This window comes from Cygnus olor, chromosome 9 (genome assembly GCF_009769625.2).
Source record: "Cygnus olor isolate bCygOlo1 chromosome 9, bCygOlo1.pri.v2, whole genome shotgun sequence".
NCBI lineage: Eukaryota > Metazoa > Chordata > Aves > Anseriformes > Anatidae > Cygnus > Cygnus olor.
Genome location: NC_049177.1, coordinates 26,060,897 through 26,082,697, shown reverse-complemented (window position 1 = coordinate 26,082,697; position 21,801 = coordinate 26,060,897). Strand labels below are relative to the sequence as shown.

Sequence of the window (21,801 nt, the reverse complement as noted above, 5' to 3'; positions counted from 1 at the left end):
AGGGAGAGGTAATGGAACCGCTGAAATGTCTTAATAACGAACTTAAACTGCCATTAGCAAATGCCACTTCCTCCGGAGAGATTGCCAGCGTGAAACGCGCGCAGCCGAGCCGGAGCAGCGGGGTGCTGGGAGCGGAGCTGCTGGCAGCGCCCGGTCCTTCACACCGCCCTGCCGGGGGCCGGGGGCTCGGGGCTGCACGGAGCCGCCGCAGCGGCACCCGGACGCCTCCTCGCGCCGTGCCCGTGGGGCGGGCTGGCTCCTCTGCCGCCGGCTCTGCCTTTCGGAGTTGCCTGCTCGTGTTGGGGATCTCCGAGTGCCTGGTGAGCGTCGCCGGCTGCTTGTTGCAGAGCGCAGAGCCAGGTTGTGTTTCCTTGCAGGTGTCTGGAACCCCCCTTCGGTCTGCAGCAGTTATTTTGAAGGGCACCTGGGCCGGCTGTGCTCCTTAAGGCCGTGTCCCTCCTGTCCGGCCGCTGCCCCTCGCTCTGCCGGCCAGGCTCGGCGCCCTGCCAGCCGCGGCACGCTGGGGGCGCCCGGGCTGGAACCTCGGCTGTGCCGCTGCGGGACCGGGACGGTTCGACTGTCAGCGCCCCTGTTAAAGTAAGCGGTTAGAGGGACTTCTGACCGCACAGCACTATTTTGGCAGATTTTGTGACTCTCTAACTTTAGAAAAATAAATCTTGCCGTCTGCATTTTCCACCAATTCGTAGCCATTGACGGTGGCTGTTCAACAGCCCGCGCAGAGCAGCGAGGACACGTTCAGCCTCACGTCTGTGTTCTTTCAAAGCCCAGATAGGCTGTAAGACCTTACACGTACCGAAAAGCACCTTTTGCTGTTTACGTCTCTCTTCTGCTCCTCTCACATAATTGTCGTGTATTTCATAAGCTTTTTTGAGCTCTCAGTGCCTTTTCCCCCCGGTACGTCCCTTGGAAGAGTTCCGTTTTAAAGACTTTCCTGCCAGCCGTCTGGTAAGACTTTTCGTACCTGCCCGGAGCCCGGCGCTGCACCCGCTGCTTGGCTTTGCCACAGCCTGGTTCGCTGCAGGGACCGGAAGGTCCCCGATTGCGTAGAAGCTTTCGGACACGTTTGCTGGTTAAAATAATCCCGACGTGTCAGCCTGTATTTGCCCACCACACTGCTCGTTTGCTACCCTTGCTTGCGCAAAGGGTTTCTTTTCTTAAGGACTTGTAACTCCCCCGTTCCTCGCGTTATCGGTATAGCACTGTCACTGGTTCTCTTGGCCTGCCACTGAAATCTGAATCACAGGCAGGCAGATCGGTGCGGTAATTTTTAAACTGTGAGCTTGGTTAGGTCTTCTCTCTGCTGTTTAACCGTGTGCTCGTTATGTCTTTTTCTTCCCTTATTTGCCTATGCCATAAAAAACTATTCATATAGCTTGTCTTCCTTCTGCCTTGGTCTGGCTGCTTTCTTTATCTGTTGTCTAATTATTTTAAACCTTCCGCTGTGCGTGCAGGCCCCTCTACGTTCTGTAGCAGAATACCGAATGTGCATTTCTCTAGCGTTGTCCCTCGCTAACGCCTGGTGCTGTTGCCCCCTCGTCGCGGAGCCCTGCAGACCGTACTTTCAGTGTCGTAACGAGTACTTTTGGTGTGGGAGATCATCGGCAGGGTAACCTACTCCTCTCTTCAGTCTTTTCCCCCTCTTCTGGAGCTTCTGCAAGGTACCCTTCCAGCGTGACTCGCGTGCTGCTCGGAGCCCTCGGAAGTGTGTTACTAGTACAGCAGCAGGACGGTCTGCAGCCTGGGTGAAGTCCCACGGTTACGCTCGGGCGCGAGGGCCCGCCGCCTGCCTGCCCCGAGCCGCTCCTTGCCTGCGGTTCGCTCTGTCCCGGAGCACCGCGGGGTACCCGTGGCACAGCGGGAGGCGCTCAGGGCTCTGCCCGCTCGCGGCTCCGCCTCGGCCGCCAAGGCCGGCGCTGCGCTGCCCCGCGGGGCTCGGCCGGCTCCTGCGGGCCCCGGCGCGGGCTGGCTCTGGGCGCCCAGAAGTGACTAAGCTTCCTGTTATTCCGCGCTGTCAGGGTTTCCCCAATACCCGTCTCTTGTTGAGCGACGTTCACTGGCCAGCAGCTTCCTCGGCCGTTGCCCCACCGCCTCCCTCCTGCCCTCGCCGCTAGCAGGCTGCGCGGGCGTTCCTGTGCGCTCTGCTGAGCTCAGACCCACCAAAACCCACGCTTACAGAGACCAGTCAAGCTCGGGAGAGCGTTACCAGTTACTTCATGAGTGCACTGTGAACTGCGAGAGTGCCTAGGAAGAAATCGCCTTTCGGCCTGCGGGAACTGCGGGAGGGGGGGTCGGGCTGTAGCTCCCCGTCTGAGGCGGCGGCGTTGGGTGCGCCTGCAGCCGGCGCCGGTGCCATCGTCCCGGTGCCGCTGCAGGGCTGGCCGGGCGGGCCGTTCTCTGCTGGGTATTGCTCACGTAGCCCCGTCCTGTGGGAGCGAGGGGCTTTGCCCTGCATGTGGGACTCCGGCAGTGTCCCTGCTGGTCAGGAGGTGGTGTGCCGGTGCCTTCTCGCCCGTCCCTGTGGTACTGATGGTCGGCGCTTTTCACACGACGCCAGCTCTGCTCTTTAGAGAACCCCTTTACAGTCGTTACAAAATCCAGAAGCAGCTCTGACTCGCAGGTGCCTCCCCGGAGATCCACGGGGCGGCTCGGGCGCTGCGTGCATGTTCAGAGCGAGGCGGGTCGGGGCGGGTGTGGGGAGCGGGGCCGGGGGCTCTGCAGGGAGCCACCGCGAGCAGGGCGGCGGCACCGAGCCACCGCGGGCACCCGGCGCTGCCCGCGCGTAAAAATAACACGGAGGAGCCGTAAACAAGCTATTTTTGTCTGGGGGGGTGACCACACGTCGGTGACTCGGGGCCTCGCTGTGCTCGGCCACTTGGGGCTCGCCCCGTGCCCCCGGTGTGCACAACGATGGGGGCCCGGCGGGGCCACAGGCCTCGGGTACCGAGGTGCGGAGCCGGCTGCCTCCTGCCGCACGGCCTGGTTAGCAAACGTGAGTTTGGGCGCTGCTCGCGGTGCCGCCGGCCCCGTCACACGGCAGGGCAGGAGCCTGCCCCGGCGGGCAGCGCGCTGCGGGGTGCGTGCTGCTGGGGCAGGGCGGCGCTGCGCCTCTCTGCGGGGAGACCTCTCCCGAAAGTGAGCGGGGGAGAGCGGGCAGGTAGCGAGCAGTGCCCAGCAGGAACCGGGCACGGAAATAACAGAACGTAAAATAGTTCCTCTCACCCAGGATTAAAAAGTGTGACCTGCAGAGTCCAGGAGGCCTGACCGAGCACGGGCAAGGTTTTATTTGGGTGTGCTGAATTCTGTATATTATTACCACGTTAATTCGGGATGCGTTCCTTCCCTTGTAAGTTCCGGAGTTTTTGTGGCGATGAGCAATGCCACAAACCAAGGCACTCCTCGCTTTCTGTAGACTTTCTCCCTGTCCCGTTCCAGAGATTCTCGTTTACAAGAGATGGCAAGGCTTCCAGGGAGCCACAGCTGCCTGTACCAGGCCCGTATTTTAGCTTCACTTTACCCCGTTTCACGTGCACAGATAAACCATTTGCGCTGCACGTGAGGTTGCCGTGGCTGGAGAAGGGCCCCTCCGCGCCACGTCCGTTGCCGAGCGCTCGGGTTCCTGCGGGTGCACGCAGCTACCGCGGCTGGTGGGGCCGAGCGGGGGGCTGAGCAGCTGCGGGTCCGGAGGGAAGCGCTGCTTCGTGCCGGGGGGGTGTCCGTGCGAGCCCCCTCGTCGCCCGCGGCCACGCCGGGAGCTGCCCCGGGCAGCTGGCAGCGCTGCTTTGGCTGGCGCTGGAGGGGCTGCCGCCCGCCTGGCCCGGCTCGTGCGGGCGCTGCGGCCCCCTTTGCAGCTCCCGCGTGGCAAACGGGCGGACCCGAACCGTGCCTGTCTCCTGCGTCTGTGCCGGAGCAAGAGGAAGGCGTCTGCTCTCTGCCGGAGGTAAGGACCGGGGTGCGAACGGGTGCCGGAGGCGAGGATTTGACGAGCGCTGCTGGGGGCCGGTTGCGGGGGAGGAGGGGCAGCGTGAGCCCTGCGCAGCTCCCTGGGGGCGGCCGGCCCTGAGAGCGGCGCTGGGCAGGCCGCGGGCGTTGCTGGGCGCCTGCTGTAAAGCTCCTGGTTCCCGCCAGCCGTGCCCTGTTCTCCTTCCCGCTTGCGGTGCGCTCTCGGGGCTGGCACGGGAGCTGCTGCTGCACCTCTCCTGCATCCCTTCCCAGCAGCTCTTGTCCCGCTGCCCTCCAGAGCATCCCGGCATCGCTTTCCGCGCGTAAACGCCCCGTTTCCACGTCCCGCTCCCACCGCTTACGATCCGCATCCGCGGGGCGTCGCCGTGCGGGTTGCAGGGAACGAGAGGCGGGGAGCTGCCGGGGCCGTGCTTGGCTGTGTGCGCCTCGCCGCCTGCGGGGGCGGTCAGGGCTTCGGGCGCCTTTCGGTGGCGGTGAGCCGTGCGGGGGGAAGACGGGGCCCAGCTCCCTTCTGTGTAGGTGCTGGGCGGGGGGAGGGAGGAGGGAGAAGACCTGGCAGAGGTTCCCTGGCGCCTCTCCGGGGTGTGGCGCCGGGGCAGGACGGGGCTGGCCCAGGGAGTCCGGCGGGGCCGTGGCCGTGGCCGTGGCAGGGCACGCGGAGTGATCCCCGTTAACCACCGCTGCCGTCTGGGTTCCTGCCCACGTTGGAGGGCTGCAGGAGCGGAGTTGGTGGCCCTGCCACTGCGGGGGCAGAGCCTGAGCCCCACGCGCCCTCCTGTCCTCGCCTTCGTCTTCAAAGCCTTCTGTCTTCCTCATGAGTCCCTCTCCCTTCCTTCTCATGCGCGTTCCTCGTGGTGTGCTCCCTGCGGTGCTTTTTCTCCTTGCCGTCTTGTCCTACCTATCTAAATCAGCCGTTTCTGTTTCCTTTTTTATTCCTTGCCCCCTTTCCGTAATGCCGGGGGGTTTGACCGGAGCTCTGCCGTCGGTTCGCGGTCGCTCTCCCCGTTCCTGTCGCGAGGGCGCCTCTTTCTCCGGGCGCGTTCCCGGGGCGTTTCGTAGGGCTGGGCTCCAGGTCTCCCAACAGCACGACTTAACGCACGTCCCGTGTGTTTCAAATTTCACGTGGAATCTCTTTTTTCCAGCAAGCCCTCCGGTGTCCAAACACCTCCCTCCCTTTCATGCACAATAGCCCAGCAAGGAGAGCGGGCGAGAAACTCCGGCTGGCTTTGTGCTGCGGCTGGCTGGTGGCCCTGCGCGCGCCTTAGCTCCCCGAGCACGATGAAGGACGTTGGCCCCTGCGTGCGGTCTGCGGCGCCGCCTGCGCTCGCCCTGCGCGCCAGAGCCGGGCCCGGAGCGCCTTCCGCAGGTACGTGCTGCTGGCGGCACAGGAGCTCGTGGCACTCCAGCGATGCAGCAGGCGGAGAGGCTTGCACAGGTGTATTTAAATGTCTGTTCCGTGAAGAGCAACGGAAGGTTGCCTTACACCACCTGCCTTACGCTGCGGTAGGCGGTAACTTCATTTATTTTCAATCTGAGAAGCTTCTGTGAGAGGTGTGTGTCTCGCAGCCCTCACAGCCGGGCCTTCCTTGCTTTTTCTTGAAGTGCGCTCACTGCTGCTTTACCTAGAACTCGTTCGTGTGTGTGATCTCTAGTGAGCAGTGGAGCTCTGGGAGGAAGGTTTCGCTGTTAGGCGGAGGCGAGGCGCGCTGGCGGCGCCGGGGCTGAGGGGCTGCGGGCGCTGGCCAGCTCCGGGACGCTGCAGCGAGCAGCGACCGCGGCGCCGGGCGGCTGAAGGGGACAGGAGGCGGCTCTTGGTGCCGTAATCCAAAGCTATCGGAGGGCTCGCAGCAGTGAGCCTGCCTCCGCCAGTCCCAGTGCCTGTCTTGCCTGGGAGATGTAGGCGGGATTTCCGCAGACCAGGGACCCCACCCCGTGCCTGGCTACCCGCGCTGTGAGGACAGAGGAAGGCGGCTTGGATTGCACCGGCGGCGATTTTTTTCGTTTCGGGCGTTTTATGAGGATTTTAGCGTGTGAGTGATTTTGTGGCCAAAGCAGTCTGACAGAAACAGTAACTGCCCACTTTTCCAGTTGCTTCCTGCGGTGCCACCAACCCGCTCTCGGTTGCTTGTACGAGGTCCAGCAGAGCCCCTGCCTTGCCTTTGCTGGGTGCGGGTTCCCGTTCTGCTTTTCACATCCAAACGGAAGCAGCGTCTCAAAGCACGGCTCAGTGGGAGACATTTAAAATAACTTCCCTGGGCTTTGGTATCGATTCGCAGAACAGCTCACATTTGAGTGACTGACCTTGAGTTCAGGGAAATGTTTTATGTACCTGAAAATAATTTTCGTATTGATGCCGAGTAGCTCAGGCCCCGGCAGGTTTCACATTGTGTCCTTCCCCAGAAACCCGTCCTCTCGCCCCGCATCGACCAGGGCAGAGGCGAGGCAGCGTGCTGGTGGCTGCCTGGGAAGACCCGACCGGGACAGGGCTTCGGGGAGGTCTGGTGGTTCTGCATTTTTCGTCAGCGATGAATTTAGATAAGTCACATTTTTTCCTAACAAGGGATTTCATGAGGTTGAGAAGAGCTAGCGCCGAAGGAGCTCGGCCATCACCAAACGGGCTGCGGCGGCCAGGCGCGTCCCAGGCCCTCACGGAAATTGGGGTTGTGTCCCGCCCGCGGTGGAGGTGGTGACGGAGCTGCCTCTGACCTCAGAGGGACGAGGACGTGGCGAGCAGGGTTAGGAAGAGCAAGCCGTGGCGCGCTGCCGTACAGCGAGAGCTAACGTAAGGCTGGTCCGCCTCGCAGCGCCGGCACCGCAGTGCTGCAGCCAGAGCCCTGCTGTAACGCGCAGGTTAACGTGCCCGCCAGCTCCTCTGGCGGTGCGTGCTAAACCATCTCCTGCGCACAAGGAGAACGGTTGGTCCTCCCAGCAGGGACGTCATCTGCCTTTTTAGCGGTGGAAATGGCCGTTTGAGTGGGAGAGGTCTTCAGATCCCGAGTACAGGTTTTCAATATTTGACCGGAACATCAGACAGTTTTTCAGCGGAGCTGCCAGGTGCCAAAATCAGCTGGAAGCAGCCTGTACCCAGTGGGATCCTTTCCAAATGAGGGAGTCCAGCAGGACTGATGCAGATAAGTCTCGCCAAGCATTGAGTATCTCCTACAAGGCTCTGAAGGCCTGCATCTTCCCCAGTCCCTGGCCTGATCTGGGGCCGGTTGCACCCACAGAACTCAGCTCTCCTTTGATCGGTCCAAGGTCAGTGGCCTCCCTTGTCTGAAAGTGGTGTGAGAGCAGGTCCTGTGCCCAAATGCAGCGAGAGCTCAGGAGGCACGGGTCGGGCACGTCCAGCCTCCAGCCGAGCCCTGGCACAGCCGCCCGCCTCCAACTTGGCCAGCTCGGAGCAGGGGCGCGCAGCGACGGGGCGGCCGGCGCTGATGCGGACGTGGAGCTGGCCCGGCACCTTCTACACCTGAATTTGCTTGAAAGAGATTTTGCTGGGAGCAGCAACTGAAGGTCCAGGGGCGCAGGAGCGGGGCTGCGACACAGGTGGTGCTGGGGACGGAGTGGTGGGGTGGCACCGCAGCGGCACCGCCACCGCCCGTGGCTGGGGCATGGGGCAGGTCGCAGGGGAAAGCCGTGACTGGGCTCTTCACTTCGTGCCCAAAATGCGAACCTGGGAATTTTCGTCTCACTTGTGCAGAGCTGAATTGCAAAGGTAACTGATATCTTGAAATTAGTCATTTTCCATATTTCAGTTGGCATTTGCCATTCAATTTTAGTTCAGTGAAACGCTCTGTTGACAGCTGTTTCCCTCACCGATACTGGTAGGTAATTTTGAATATGACTTAGGAATGGTTTCAGTCAACCCAAATTCATTATTTTTCAATCAGTAAACTACTTGCTTGACAAACTTATTCCATTTGTATTTAAAACAATCTGTCTGGATACTGTGCTGATAAGAGAAAGGAAAAACACTACAAACGGGATAGCGAGGCTTAAAATACTCGATCTGCGGGGCAAAAGAAGAGGATCGTACGATTGTCGTGCAGACCACGTCCGTAAGGCCCTGTGGGTGCGGTGGCGTCCTCAGGCCGTGCTTCCAGCAGCGATTTCCAGCGCTGCCGCGACGTGGGGCACGCGGCCGCAGGTCTCACCCTGCGCTGACATCAGCCTCTGCAGTACAAACCGGGCAGAACTCCTGCCGGTCCCTGACCTCCGGGCGTAACGCGGGGCTGCCGGAGCGCTGTTTGAGCACGGAGCCCGGTTTTTTGACGTGACGTTAATTCTGTCGTTACGCAGCAGTGACCTTACCCGTAAATGACAGAGGGTGCCGTGCGGCGCTGGCAGGCTGCTCTGCCCTGACTGCCCGCCAGGCAGAGCGGAGCACTGCAGTCCGCGGCCTCCCTTCTCCGGGCCTTCGGCAGCCGGCGGCTGGGGGCTCGGGGGCTGCCGGCTGCCCCCGGCATGCTCCAGGCTCGCCCCGCCAGGGCCCAGCGTGTGCGGGAGAGACGAAACGCTGCCGCTGCCAACGCCTAACGCGCCGCGCGTTGTAGCGGTAGCGCTGCGTCAGGGTTCCCAGGGGTCGCTTTTCCCAGGGGGAGCAGATGCAGAACGAGCCTCACGGCGATGGAGGGGACGAGCCCTGGCGGATCTCAGGCACACACAGCACAATGCTGCGGGGAATGCCTGCAGGGGGGGAGAGCAGGGAAAGCCCTTCTCTCTCACTGCCGTGTTGCTCAGATGTACGTCACAAACGTCAACCACGCCGTGTGGAGGCCAAACGAGAGCCTGCTCCTTCCAGCTCCCCTTCCAGCATCTTCCTGCCTGGTCCGCAGGCACCCGCGTTCACGCGTCCCTTCCCAGACGCAGCTCCACGCCGCGTCTCGTTTGGGTGTTGTAACAGCCTGCTCCCAGCTCGTGGGGTCTGTCTTTGCTTTGTAAATCAGCCTCTCAGCTCCACAGTGCTCTGCAGGTTTGTGCCTTGAAAAACGAGTACGTGTTTCAGCAGTCGTGGCAAGGCATAACGCAGGGTAGCTCCGGATACTGTTCTGTTACTGACAATTCAACGGCTTCTGCCCAGTTTCCCGCATTAATTTTGCCCGTTGAAAAATGCTTTTACAAACTTAACTCTTCCGCTGCTTCAAGTGTTTGCATCCCGACCTGTAACAGCTGCTTTCCACTCCTCTTCCCCGCCGCGGACAGCAGCAGAGCACCGGAGTCGCAGCAGGGACGACTCGGGCGGCGAGGTGGGAGGAGAGGAGGTGCTGGTCCCTGCGGGTGCCTCAGTACCACGCAGCTGGGGGGAGCCCCACGGTCAGGCCAGCAGCCTCGCGGCAGCCGGGTGTTGCTGAGGGCACGGGCAGGTGTCGGTCAGGGCTCGCGGCGTTTGCTCTGAGACCGCAGCTCCTGGGGCCGGCTGGCGAAGCTGCGCCGCGGCACGGGGCCGCTCTCGACGTCTTCCAGCGCCAGGAAGTTAGGATGTGGACAATCGCACAGAATTATCTGAAGAACCGCCTTCGAATTGCTACGATTAAAAGCCAGGCGCTTTGCAGAAGTGGGAGTGCAGGCGGCACAGCTGCGAGCGCAGCTACCGCGTGGCGGAGAGCCGCTGGAGCGACGTGCTGCGAATGAGATGCAGAGCTCGAAGGGGGAAATCGAGCGCTTGCGTAATTAAAGTGAAGCGTTCCGAAAATATTTTAGATGTTTGTAAAGCATGTTTTTGGTTTTGCAGTGGATGTATTGTGAGCTGGTCACCAAGTCGCTCCCGTTTAGGAAGAAGCCTGGCGGGTTGCAGCTGCACCCCGTTGGTGTTAGTGGCGCCTCAGGCGTGATGCCACGTGACGGCGTGTCGCTGCCACGCAGCCTCGGCAGAGCTCGAAGGAGGGCGAGCTGGCAATGTGAGCGGTTTGGCTTGAGGACCGCGCCGTGCAGCTGGACCGGCACCAGCGAGGGCGCCGTGCTGCCACACGTGTTCCAGGTCCGCATCGTGATGGTGCAGCTTGGCCCCAAGGGCGAGCACCGTGAGCAGCGGGGCGGGCTCCTGCCGCGGGGCCGCGGGCTGCTCTCTGCACAGGAGACCTCCCCTGGCTGCCGCTGCGCGCTCTTAAAATCACGAAAGCAAGGCTTTATTTTTAAACAACAACAATTCGGCTTTAAATATAGCATCTGTAACGGAGATTGCTCCTGCGTGTTTCCTCGGGGGTGAGGACGCTAATTATCCCGTTTAGATCACCATCCAGCCACCTCCTGGCTTTCACCGGGTAGAGGAGCCTTTTAAAATATCAGAGTACTGCAAAAACAAATGGAAACAGTTGCATCTGTTTTTTTTTTAAGTCCTACATATTCAAGTGTTACTTTAATTAATTACCTTAAAGGCTTCGGTTGCTTTCTGATATGGAACATACCCACAAGTCCGAGGGAACGCGAGGCGCACGGGCAGCAGCGCCGATCCCGCTGGAGCTGTCGGGGCAGGACCTGCCCTGCACAGACCATGCAGTGAGCTGGGACGTAGTTGCTCATCACCTGCTGAGGGCTTCACGCCCTCCTCTCCCAAGGCAGAAGGCAATTTTTAAGTATACCACCTCTTCAAAGAGTGTGTGATAACGTTCGTTGTGTCGTCCCTCTTGTGGCATTCCCTTCTCGAGGCCAGCTGAGATAACCTGAGCCGTTTCCGAAGCTGTGCTGAGCAAGGGCTGCGTCCTCTCCGTTGGGATGTGGGGCTTGACAGCTCGCCTGCTTCCTGTCGTGTAACACCAGAACAGATTGGAATATCGCTAAATACTGATTGTGCTGCAGTACATCCCTGAGCCGTGTCAGTGGAACCTGCCAGGCCTCCAGCTTACTGCTGATTTTAGTCGCTTACCTGGGAACTACCCGGCTCTTGCGGAGAGCGGCTGGGTGGCCGCGAGGCTGCTTTTTGGGCTGAGGCATTGGCAGGGCAACGAGAAGCTGTGAACAGAGGTGCTGACGGACGTACTCCTGCGTACCTGCAGCTGCCGAGGCTGCAGCTCCGTGTTGTGCGCGGCCGCTTGGCGCTGCGTGCAGCTGCGGCGCTGGGCAGATTACACCTCCTGTCTGTTTCGCTTGCTCCTGGCATAAAGTCACTCCTTTTACTCCTAAAGCGTCGGCCATTACATGCTTGAGTAAGGATCATGCGGATTACCAGAGATTGCTGGAAAAGGATTTGATGGCTTTAGGAGTTTAGAGGGAGGGTTTCCGAATCCTGCCCAGCAGCGTTCGGTGCCCCCCGTGCCCTAACGCGCTCGCTGCGCGGGGCCGGGCGCCCGGGGTGCGGCAAGGCCGGGGGACGTGGGGGCCGGGGCCGCCCCGCGCTGCGCGGGGACACTGCAGGCGGCCCTCTCCCGGGGCTGGGGCGAGCTCACTCCTCGGCTTTTTTAAAGCTGCTGAGTTTCAGGGCAATAAGACCGATCCTTGGCCTGTCTTCCCGTACAGAAGCGATTAGCACGGTTGATAAGTTAGGAGGATTTCAGATTTTTATCCATGAGGTGCGCACACGAGGCTGTCATTGCGTGCCCGCCTCAGTGTGTTTTATGGCTGTGCTGGGTATGAGAAGATGCGCAGAGGTCATTGAAAGATATAAAACTTGTAGCTGAATCCATTTAATTATTGTAACCGAGATCACATCCTGCCAAAACAAGGCGAGACAGAACGTCGTAACGAATGAGTCACCAAACGGGTAATGCCGTCGGTTGGGGCTCTTCCTGCAGCACCCGAGAGCAGAGACGGCGTTTATGGGGTCGGGTGGCATCGCCATGAAGCACGCCGCATGGGGACCCGCGGGTTTTGGTTTGCTGCCGCGGGTGCTCAGCGGGGGCACTGCAGAGCGCGGTTCTGTGACGGAGTCGCAGCGCGCTTGGTGCCCTGTGGCGCCGGGTTTGGAGAGACTCGTGTTGTTCCTGGTCCTGTAGCGCTGATTTTGGCACAGACCTCCCAGAGTGACCAGGAGCAACACAAAAAGGCCTCTTCCTCCTCCTTTTCCTTTCTGCAATAGCAGCCGTAAAGCTGCAGAAGGAAATACGCGGCACAGAAATAAATCGGCGAGAGGTGCTTGGCAATAGCCCTGCTGGCCACCGGCGACTGGACTCAGCCGAGTGCCTCCGCCGAGCTCGCCGCGGTTCCTTTCCCCGCAGCACGGCACGCGCACCACTGCCGGCTGTGCCGCGGGGAGGAAGGCGCCCGCCCTGCGCCCGCTGCCCCCAGAACCGCCGGCTCCTGCCGGTCCCGCGGGTCTGCTGGGCCGGGGCGTCCCACGGGAGGGGCTGAGGGAGCAGCCGCGGTGTCCTGGGATGGACGGAGGGGTGCAGAAAGCGGCCGTGCGGCTTCCTCCCCCGGTCCGTCCTGGCCGGGCAGCCTGCGCGCGGTGGGCTCGGGAGCAGGATGGTCGCACGCAGGAGCGGCTGCTGTGTTGTCGTGCTTTTTGGCAGTTTGGACATCGAAATCGCTTGCAGAAACAGAGCTGTGCAGACGAGTTTCATCTTTGTTAGCAGGGCACGAGGCACTGACCGTCCCATCTTGGCGTTTGCCGTCTGCTAAGGCTCTGGAGCTGCTCGGTGTCCCTGGCGTGTGCCCGCGCCCCCGAGGAGCAGGCAGGGTAACAAACGCCCTGTTCGAGTGACTGCAGGGCCAGCCGAGGGCAGTAACGTCCCCGAAAGCACCGCTGTGCACAGGGGTGGAGCAGCGGGGCTGGGCACGGGCCCGGTTTGGGGTGCTGAGTCAGGCTTCGGGGTGCTGAGTCAGGCTTCGGGCTGCAGGCCCCACACGTCCCCCGTCCACCTCGGGCTGGCAGAGCAGCGCAGGCCCCGTGCTGCTGGCGAGTGCCGGCTCGCGTCGAGGTCCCCGGGCGGTGGCTGGGCTGCCCGGCTGGGGAGCTGCCGTTTCAGAGCGTGCTCGTGCTTTTACGGAGGGATCCTCGGGACGGTTTGTGCCGTGTGGAATCAGAAGCGTCCGTCACCAGCACGTCCCGGTTGTGCCCGGCAGTTGTGTGGGAACACCCGAGGCCGTGCCGTCTCCTCGTCAGCTGCGAGCCTGGGTCTGGCTGCGGCGTGGGACGGGACGGATCTGCGAGGGCTGACGTCCCTCGGCACGTCGCTGGTGGCTCTGGCACTGACCCGGCGTTTGGCCACAGCACGGGACGCTGTGGGGAGAGCGCGCGCTGCGCCGGGCAGGGGTGTAAATGGTTTGGAAGGCTTCGGCTAGAGAGGTGTGGCCGTCGGGTAGCCGCCTGGTTCAGGGCAGGCACAGCCATTGGCTCACCGGGGCTGGAATTTGTATCCGTCGGGTCAAGTGGGTAAAGCCCTCCCGTAACTCCTTGTTTAGTACTTCAGAGACTTCTCTGAATGTGTGCTCGGTGGGCCAGAGCACAGCTACTGCCACAAAGCAAGCGTGAGCAGTGTAGTTTAAAAGGCAAACCCTAGCCTATGTCCGAGCGTTTTCCTGCGTGACGCGTGTGCATCAGTGCAAGCAGTTTCATCACTTACAGGCAGGGGCTGGGCTTTTCGTAACGACCGCCCTTCTGCTTGGGGGTTAGTGGGTGAGCTCTGCTGGCAGGAGGAACTGATGCTCCCTAAAAGAGAGACGCGCTTGTTTCGAGTCGCAAACCCTTAACCTGCGACAGCTCTGCGGCAGGATTGCTGCTGCTCGCTGGGTTCGGGCGTTAAAAGCCTGAGCAGCGCTGCAGCCCTGGCTGGGTGCGGGGGCTGTTGGGGTGCGGAGCCCGCGCTCGGCTCCTGCCGGGGCTCCGGGGCAGCGCGGAGCCGTCCCGGCTCGGCCGGGCACCGCCAGCGTGGGGACGGGGACGGGGACAGGGACCCGCCGCTGCGGGGAGGGGGCTACAGCATGGCACGGGCTTTGCTCGCCCGTGCTGGCCCACGCGTCACGTAGTTGTGCCCTCACACGTGTCCCCACGCTGCTCCTGCAAACGCCGAGCGCTTCGGTGCAGGGCCGCGGGGAGCAGTGCAGGTGCTGGCTGCAGCCGGGGTGGTCCTGCGGGAATTCAGGTGTCGTTACCACCAAAATCCAGGAAAATCTCGGCGGAACACCCGCATTTGTTGCCGTTTAGTATCGCGGCGTGGCTGGGTGCGCCGAGGTGACCGGTGTAATGACAGCCCCCATTCACCACTGCTCGGTGCCAGCAAGGGCTGGCGTGGCGCAGCCGAGCGGCGCAGCGCTCCCAGCGGGGTCTGGCGGCCGCAGGAAGCCCTCCCAGCGTTTTGGGAGGTGGCCGGCCTCTTGGGTGCGGCTGGGCTCCAGGGCTGCTGGCGCTGCTTCGGCGTGGGGAGGGAGCGGGGCCGGGGCTCCCCCGGGGCACGGGGGCTCCTTGCACCGGCGCTGCCCGCTGGCCGTCGCGGCATCCTGCGCGGTGCTGCTAAGCGACGGTCCTTAATCGGAGAATTAATTTGGCTCCGGGCCCCGGCTGAGCAGCAGCGCGTGGTACAAGTCCCCACGGCGAGAGCACGTGGAGGCCCCGTGGAGCTCCCGGTGCGGGCGTCCCCGTGCCCGCAGCCCCGCCGTGGCGTCGGCGCCGCCAGCAGCGGCAGGGCGGGAGCAGGAGCCGGCTCCGGCGCATGGCGAGCTGCGGGGCCACGCTCCTGCACGTCTGCAGGGGGGCTTTCACGGTACGGGGCCAGCGGACTCCTGACGAGCAAGCAGCCTTCCAGTCTGCTTTGCGTGAGCGGTAGTCCTTGTATAAACAGCGGCAGAGCGGCACGGCAAGTGCTCTGTAACCCGGGCCGTGCTGCTGCAGCGCTATAAAAATAGCATAAACAAACAGACCCAGCGGGCTGCCGCGGCGTCGCTCCACGACCTTCTCGGAGCAGCTGCGTTTCTGGAGCTTGTCCGTGCAGATGTAGGTCCCTCGGGTATGCGGAGGGCCATCGGCGTTACCCGGCTCTGGCAGAACAGGGGGACACTCCTGTGGCATCGCAGCGCTCGGCGCGGCCCAAGCGAGCGGTTGGTACCACACGGGGTGCGCAGGGCCGAGAGCGCACGCTGCCTGGCTGAAATCCTTTCTGCCCTGCGCTGCGGGAGGAAGACGCCTGTTGTCCCTCCGGCGGGCGGCAGCAGCGCGGGGCACGAAGGCTCCTCTGCCCCCGGCTGCCCGCGGGGCGGCGTGCGGCTGGGGGCTGCGTTCCTGCCCCCGGGGAAGGAGGGAGCTCAGTGGGAACGGGTGTTCTCTTTCAACAGATGAATAAGCAAAGCAACTACGTTATTTTCCCGTAGATACGTTTTTATTAATACACGTTATTAATTCCTGTTTCCAACTAAGAACTCCTCAGCACAGTAATGCGACTAGTGGTTTTTGAGAAAGGGCAGAGGTCTGTATGAAACTAGCTAGACCTCGGGGTTTGGAGCACAGTTCGTAGCAAAAACTTGAAACTAGCGGTAAGCAGTTTGTGAGGCCTTCTGCTCTTGCATCTCTTGGGCTGTATTGTTCAGGGAGCTGTGCAGGGGCCGGGCCCACCCGCACGCTCGCAGGGGGGAGCTGCAGGTGTCGGGGGCAAGTCAGGGCCCGGGAGGTCGTGCTGGGACCCACCTGTGGCCCCTGCCACCGCCCCCCGCTGTCCCCACCACAGCCAAGGCTAGGCGGCTTGAAGTACCGCAGGCATCACGCCGCCCTGATTTAATGACGGCCGGGCTGCTCGTTCCGTTCTTCCTGGGCTTCCTGCCCGAGGCTTGTTGATACGATAGCCAGAGACAAACAGCATGTGATGGCAGCCTGCGCGCCCCGCCCCGCGCTCGCCTTCCTGCAGCCCCAGGGCTGGTGCTGCCCTGTGTGCCCCCTGCCCTGTGTGCCCCTGCCCTGCCACCCCCTGCCCTGCCGCCCCCTGCCCTGCCACCCCCTGCCCTGTGTGCCCCCTGCCCTGCCGCCCCCTGCCCTGCCACCCCCTGCCCTGCCGCCCCCTGCCCTGTGTGCCCCTGCCCTGCCACCCCCTGCCCTGCCGCCCCCTGCCCTGCCACCCCCTGCCCTGCCGCCCCCTGCCCTGCCGCCCCCTGCCCTGTGTGCCCCTGCCCTGCCACCCCCTGCCCTGCCGCCCCCTGCCCTGCCGCCCCCTGCCCTGTGTGCCCCTGCCCTGCCACCCCCTGCGCTGTGTGCCCCCTGCCCTGTGTGCCCCCTGCCCTGTGTGCCCCCTGCCCTGCGTGCCCCTGCCCTGCCACCCCCTGCCCTGCCGCCCCCTGCCCTGCCACCCCCTGCCCTGCCGCCCCCTGCCCTGTGTGCCCCCTGCCCTGTGTGCCCCTGCCCTGTGTGCCCCCTGCCCTGCCACCCCCTGCCCTGTGTGCCCCCTGCCCTGTGTGCCCCCTGCCCTGTGTGCCCCTGCCCTGCCGCCCCCTGCCCTGCCGCCCCCTGCCCTGCGTGCCCCTGCCCTGTGTGCCCCCTGCCCTGTGTGCCCCTGCCCTGTGTGCCCCCTGCCCTGTGTGCCCCTGCCCTGCCGCCCCCTGCCCTGTGTGCCCCCTGCCCTGTGTGCCCCTGCCCTGTGTGCCCCTGCCCTGTGTGCCCCTGCCCTGCCGCCCCCTGCCCTGCCACCCCCTGCCCTGCCGCCCCCTGCCCTGTGTGCCCCCTGCCCTGTGTGCCCCTGCCCTGTGTGCCCCCTGCCCTGTGTGCCCCCTGCCCTGCCACCCCCTGCCCTGCCGCCCCCTGCCCTGCCACCCCCTGCCCTGTGTGCCCCCTGCCCTGCCACCCCCTGCCCTGCCGCCCCCTGCCCTGCCACCCCCTGCCCTGTGTGCCCCCTGCCCTGCCACCCCCTGCCCTGCCGCCCCCTGCCCTGTGTGCCCCCTGCCCTGTGTGCCCCTGCCCTGTGTGCCCCCTGCCCTGCCACCCCCTGCCCTGTGTGCCCCCTGCCCTGCCACCTCCTGCCCTGCCGCCCCCTGCCCTGTGTGCCCCCTGCCCTGCCACCTCCTGCCCTGCCACCCCCTGCCCTGTGTGCCCCCTGCCCTGCCACCCCCTGCCCTGCCGCCCCCTGCCCTGCCACCCCCTGCCCTGCCGCCCCCTGCCCTTAACGCGGTGTCAGAGGGCAGCAGCGTGGGGAGCAGCCCGGCCGCTCGCTGCTGGCCCCTGGCTGCTGTTGAGGCTGTGCCGTGAGGGACGCCGCCCTCCTCGCCGTGCCACGCGCACTCGCTACTTCTGTCGCTCGCCTGTTGCCCGGAGGATCCAGACCTTTCCCGTGCCCCGCAGGATCGCTACCGCAGCTGCAGTGCGATAGCGTTGGGGCCCAGTAAAAGCAGCGTGCCGGGAGCGGGCGGCAGCGGCCTGGTCCTGCCGGGCGCACCTCCGCCCGCCCGCCTGCCCGGGTGCCGCCCGCGCGCCGCTGGAGCTACGAGCACCCGCCCGCTGCGCTTGTGAGGAAGTCTCCAGGGCAGACGTAAAAGCAAAATTATGACAACGAAGTTTTGCCCCGGGTGGCAAAACCGGGTTCTGGTGTTCCTTCCACCCTTGCCGTCGTGCTGTGCGCCCAGTGCCTTCCTACTGCCGCTTTATACGAGGGAGGCGGGCACGGGCGCGTTTGTCTCGCGTGGCTGCTGGTTTACCAGGTGGGGTCTCCGATAAAGAGCGTTGCACGTATCGGGAGCGTACGTATTTCTAATAGAATCTGTTGTAATCCTGTAGGGTTCAGTTAAAATGCTGCCAGAGTGCTGGCACGGTGTTACAAATGCTGTGCCACTGTGCCCAACTTCTGCTCCTCAGAATTTGTTTGCTTGCAGTATTGATGCTTTTATGCTTGAAAGAGCAGAAAAGGGTTCAGAAAAGGTCCGCAAAAAAGATTCAAGGGGTGAGAGGGTGAAAATCTGCTTTAAACTTTGTTGTCTGAAGTTAACTGGGTTTAACGAGAAGGTAATTAAGAAATGACTTGCTCGCGGTACAGAAGAGATTAATGCAGTCCTTGTTCTGGGGCAGGGTTTTTGACAGTGGCTTTCAGCCTGCGGGTCCTGACTCCTGGGCACTCTGTGGACCGTTTCTGAAGGTCCGTGGAATGCAAACAAGAAAAGAAAGCCTGTTCCCAAGCAGAGAGGCCTGCACTTCTTCTGGAAAGCTTGTTCGGACCTGAAAATGCAGAATGGCTGGAGGCAGACAGCTGCACCAGGTTCCAAAGCAGCAGGGAAAAGGATGCAGGCTTTTCGGCGGCAGCTAATGAGAGCTGGGCGTGAGCACGGCTTACCCAGGGCTGTGGCGTATGCTCGTAGCTTTTGCCTTGAAGTAAATGGTCCTCCTTAAGACCAGCTGCTGAGCAAAGAGCGGTGGGTTTGACCAGGAAACGGCAGAGGGAGGCTCCTGGTCTGCCGGGAGCCAGCGGACATCGCATTAGATCCCGGCAGTGGTCCCTTCTGGCCTGACAGCGTTGAGCTTACGAAGTCCATGAGAAGGCCCTGGTGTACAAAACACGGTGCCAGGCTCCAGGATGAGCCTGGGGCGGCGTGGAGCAGCCTAAAGCCCACCGCTAAAGTAAGAAAACTGAATTTAATTGCATTTCTGAGTCAGGCCGGGGAACTGCTCCTCTGGTTCAAGGAGCACATGTTGTAGCTCCTTGTGGCTCACTTAGCAGTAATTAAACCTGATTTCTGCGCTATGCTAATGTAAGCTAATCATCTTCCAGGCAACCAGTAAATTACAGTTTGGCCCCACGTTCGTTAGCGGTACCAATAATTAGCACAGGTTTTAGTATCAGAGGAAGAATTGACATGAACAAAGCAGCGCTCTGCTCTGCCTGTACGGCGGCGCTCTCCGTACGCCAGGGCTTTGTCGCCTGGCTGCCTGGCCTGAAAATACCGGCAGAGCTGTGCGTGTTTGTCTTCAACCGGCTTTGTCTCCCTGTGCAAGGATCGCTCCGATGTCAGCTGGCTGACTGTGGAGGTGAGCTCTCAGAAACTTGGGCTGCCAACGAAGAGACGAGTGGGGAGGCGGGCAGCGCGGAGCCGTCTGTCCTGCCCACCAGGGGAGACAGAGACGGGCGTACAAGTCAGATTGCTGGGGACCTTGTAACGAGAATACATTTCAACTTCCTGAGCAGAGCTGCAGTATAAGGTCAAACTGTATTGAATTAATTTGTTTCCCGATAAAGATGGTCTCTTACTGAAAGTAAAGCAGTCTTTCGCGCTGTCATTGCTCCTGGTCGGATTTATTTCAGAGATGAATGAATAAAGGGAAAGGATTGTAATTTAAGGGACCTGTTTTTTCCAGAAAAGGATTCTATTCTCCTTTTTATTTTTATATTTTTATGGTTACCGTCCCTTTGGTGAGGGTTGGGGCTCCAGCGCTACACTTCTGAAGACCAGTTAGTGCACAAAGCTTCCCCAGGAAGGAGCGGGGTGCTCCCAGCCCACGACTCGTTGGGTCGTGCCCCTGCCCCGCCGGTGCTCCTGGTGGGGGCACTTCTGGCTCCGTGGCCTCCTTGTTTTTTTAGGGTTGTATTGCAGAAATGCGTAGGTTGGAAATGTAAAGCAAGGAGCCGATACCAGAGTTGTGAAGTTGCTCCCGTCGGTACGTGATCATTTCAGGAGGCGGCTGGCGCCTCTCCCTGGCCCTGCAGTGTTTGCTGGGTTCGGTTGAGCCAGAGACGTAAGGAAAAAGATTTGCCTTTAACTGCCTAAGCCAATTATGTTCATTCTCTTCCTCAGGGTCGATGTTCAAGGGAAAACTGCAAATACCTTCACCCACCACCACACTTAAAAACGCAGCTGGAGATAAATGGACGCAATAACCTGATTCAGCAGAAGAACATGGCCATGCTGGCCCAGCAGATGCAGCTTGCCAACGCCATGATGCCTGGTGCCCCCTTGCAGCCTGTGGTACGTGCGCTTTTGGGCTTGGATCGGTGCCGACGATCTGTTGTAGGCTGAGGGGAGTTGGCGGGTGTGGACGGCTGTAAGAGCCCACGAAAGTTGGTAACTGGTGGAGGAGAAATCGAACAGCAAATGGCTGGTCTGTCTTTGTACTGCTTCGTTCTTCCTTGCCTGAATCAACATCGCTTCATGTTTTGCTGAATTAATTCATCTTTGTAACATCTTTCTAAATTTTGAGAAAGTGAGCGATCTGTGTGGGCTTTTAGTAAATAGACGTTTCCTTTGCAATTTCGTGTGCTCGAGGAAATTCCTGGGTTTGAGAAGATTCCCACTGGATGTTTTCCATTCATTCAGGGGAACCTTCTCAGTGTTACTTGCTGGACTGGACTTGGGTTTTCACCGCCCATTGTAAGCAGCGTGCAAAGCTTGCCCCGAGAGCTGCGGGGCGTGTGCCGGGCTGCTGTGCGCCACCGGCAGGTCAGGCTGGGCGGGAGGAGCAGCGCGTGCCGATAGCCACGCTGCCTAGAAGAGACAAAGGAGGGGAAAAGGGGACTACCAGAAATCTCTCGTCTGGCCACAGTGAAATGTAATCACATACTGCACGACGTGTGCTTCTCTTCAGTACGTGTGCGCAGTGCAGGGTTTCACGCCAGCCCAGGGATGGGTTTCGCTCTGCGGTGACCCGTGGTGTCAGCACGCAGGAACGTGGTGGGCACCCGCCAGCCAGACACGCGCTGCGGAGCGGAACGCCCTGTGCTAGTTCTCTCTAACGCAGTCCAGAGAGGTCGATGGAGCTAACCTATGGATAAAGGCGGCCCAGGAAGCTTTGGGTACAAACTTGTAGCTCAGACATTACGGGGTACCGAATAACGCACGAGGGAGGCTGGCGTGTTCTACGTAAAAGGGCAAACAGTGCTTCCCCGGCTGAAGCTCTGGCTTCTGACGGGTAAAATGGCAGCACGGGAAAAATGAGTTGGGAAGTATGTGTTCTGTATATATATCTGCGTTAGCACTTCCCTGACAGTTCTTTGGTTCCTTTCTTACTGGAGAAGTTAGAACTTAGCGAGTTGCATCTACCTGCAGATACCTTCCAGGAGGAAACATGCTGTTAGGTGAGGTCTTCAGCACTGCTTTCATTTGTGACAGGTTGTACTCCTCAGAATAAACGCTTAGGAAAAGTCAGCAGAGCAGAAAGGGCTCTCGTACTTGTGCTAAGTAGTGATTTTGGCCCCATGTTTTGGGGGTCTACAAAATTCCGGTGAACACCCTGTAGCCTGTCTGATTTGGTTAACGCACGCTGTTACTCTTCCGCAGGGCTTTATGCCTCGTCTGTTTCAAGAAAAAGTGTACGTGGGGGAGAAAAGCAGAAATGTTTTGGAGGGATCTTCACAGTGAATTGCTGGCATCAGATACCACAGCGTGAGAAGACAGGGCGTGCTATTTTCTCATTTTGGCCATCTTTTTGTTAAACAAAATTGCATGCATCACCGAAGGAAGGAAGCGAGCTAAGGCGGCGTCAGCGCGTGAGCACCGAGTGCGGTGGCACCGCGCTGCTGCAGGGGCCCGAAACGCTGGGGCGCAGCCTCGGCCGTCCTCCCATCGCCGGAGGGCTGGGGCTGCCGGGGCTGGGGCTCCCTGGGGCTGCCGGGGCTGGGGCCCGCTGCTCGCTGCTTTCTGATCAGAAACCGAGTGCAGTGTGTGTGCAGCCAGGCAGCTTGAACGCAGGCTATACTTTACGTGCCTTAACTTCAGAGCGACCTCAGAATTTTTCAATTTCTAAGCAGACGTGTACACACGCTGTGATTTTATTTTATTTCCTGGTTTGAGTACAGCGACACGGCGCTGGTGCCGGCAAACTCATATCTGGGGCCGTGAAAAAGCTTAACAGTCAAGATGCTGCAGACAGTAAAAGTCACTACTTCAAGTATTCTTCCCCATTAACCTGTTCTTTTCTATTAACTTTTTGGTCTGCTTGTTTCATAAATGATAACCTGGTACATCTCCCTTGGTTTTATACAAAGCAGTGTG

At 61.1% G+C, this 21,801-nt stretch overlaps 1 protein-coding gene across 24 annotated transcripts in view; it reads left to right on the top strand.

The window, feature by feature from the left end:
* The window catches only part of MBNL1 (muscleblind like splicing regulator 1), an 81,312-nt gene that overhangs the window by 33,622 nt on the left and 25,889 nt on the right, over positions 1–21,801 (top strand). For 23 of the 24 annotated variants that reach the window (XM_040567519.1, XM_040567522.1, XM_040567503.1 and 20 more), the window contains exon 2: positions 19,609–19,779. In XM_040567519.1, the coding sequence (XP_040423453.1) occupies positions 19,609–19,779 (171 nt within the window). Of the gene's footprint in view, positions 1–3,829; positions 3,959–19,608; positions 19,780–21,801 lie in introns of those variants that run through there. The other variant, XM_040567520.1, reaches the window with a different exon arrangement.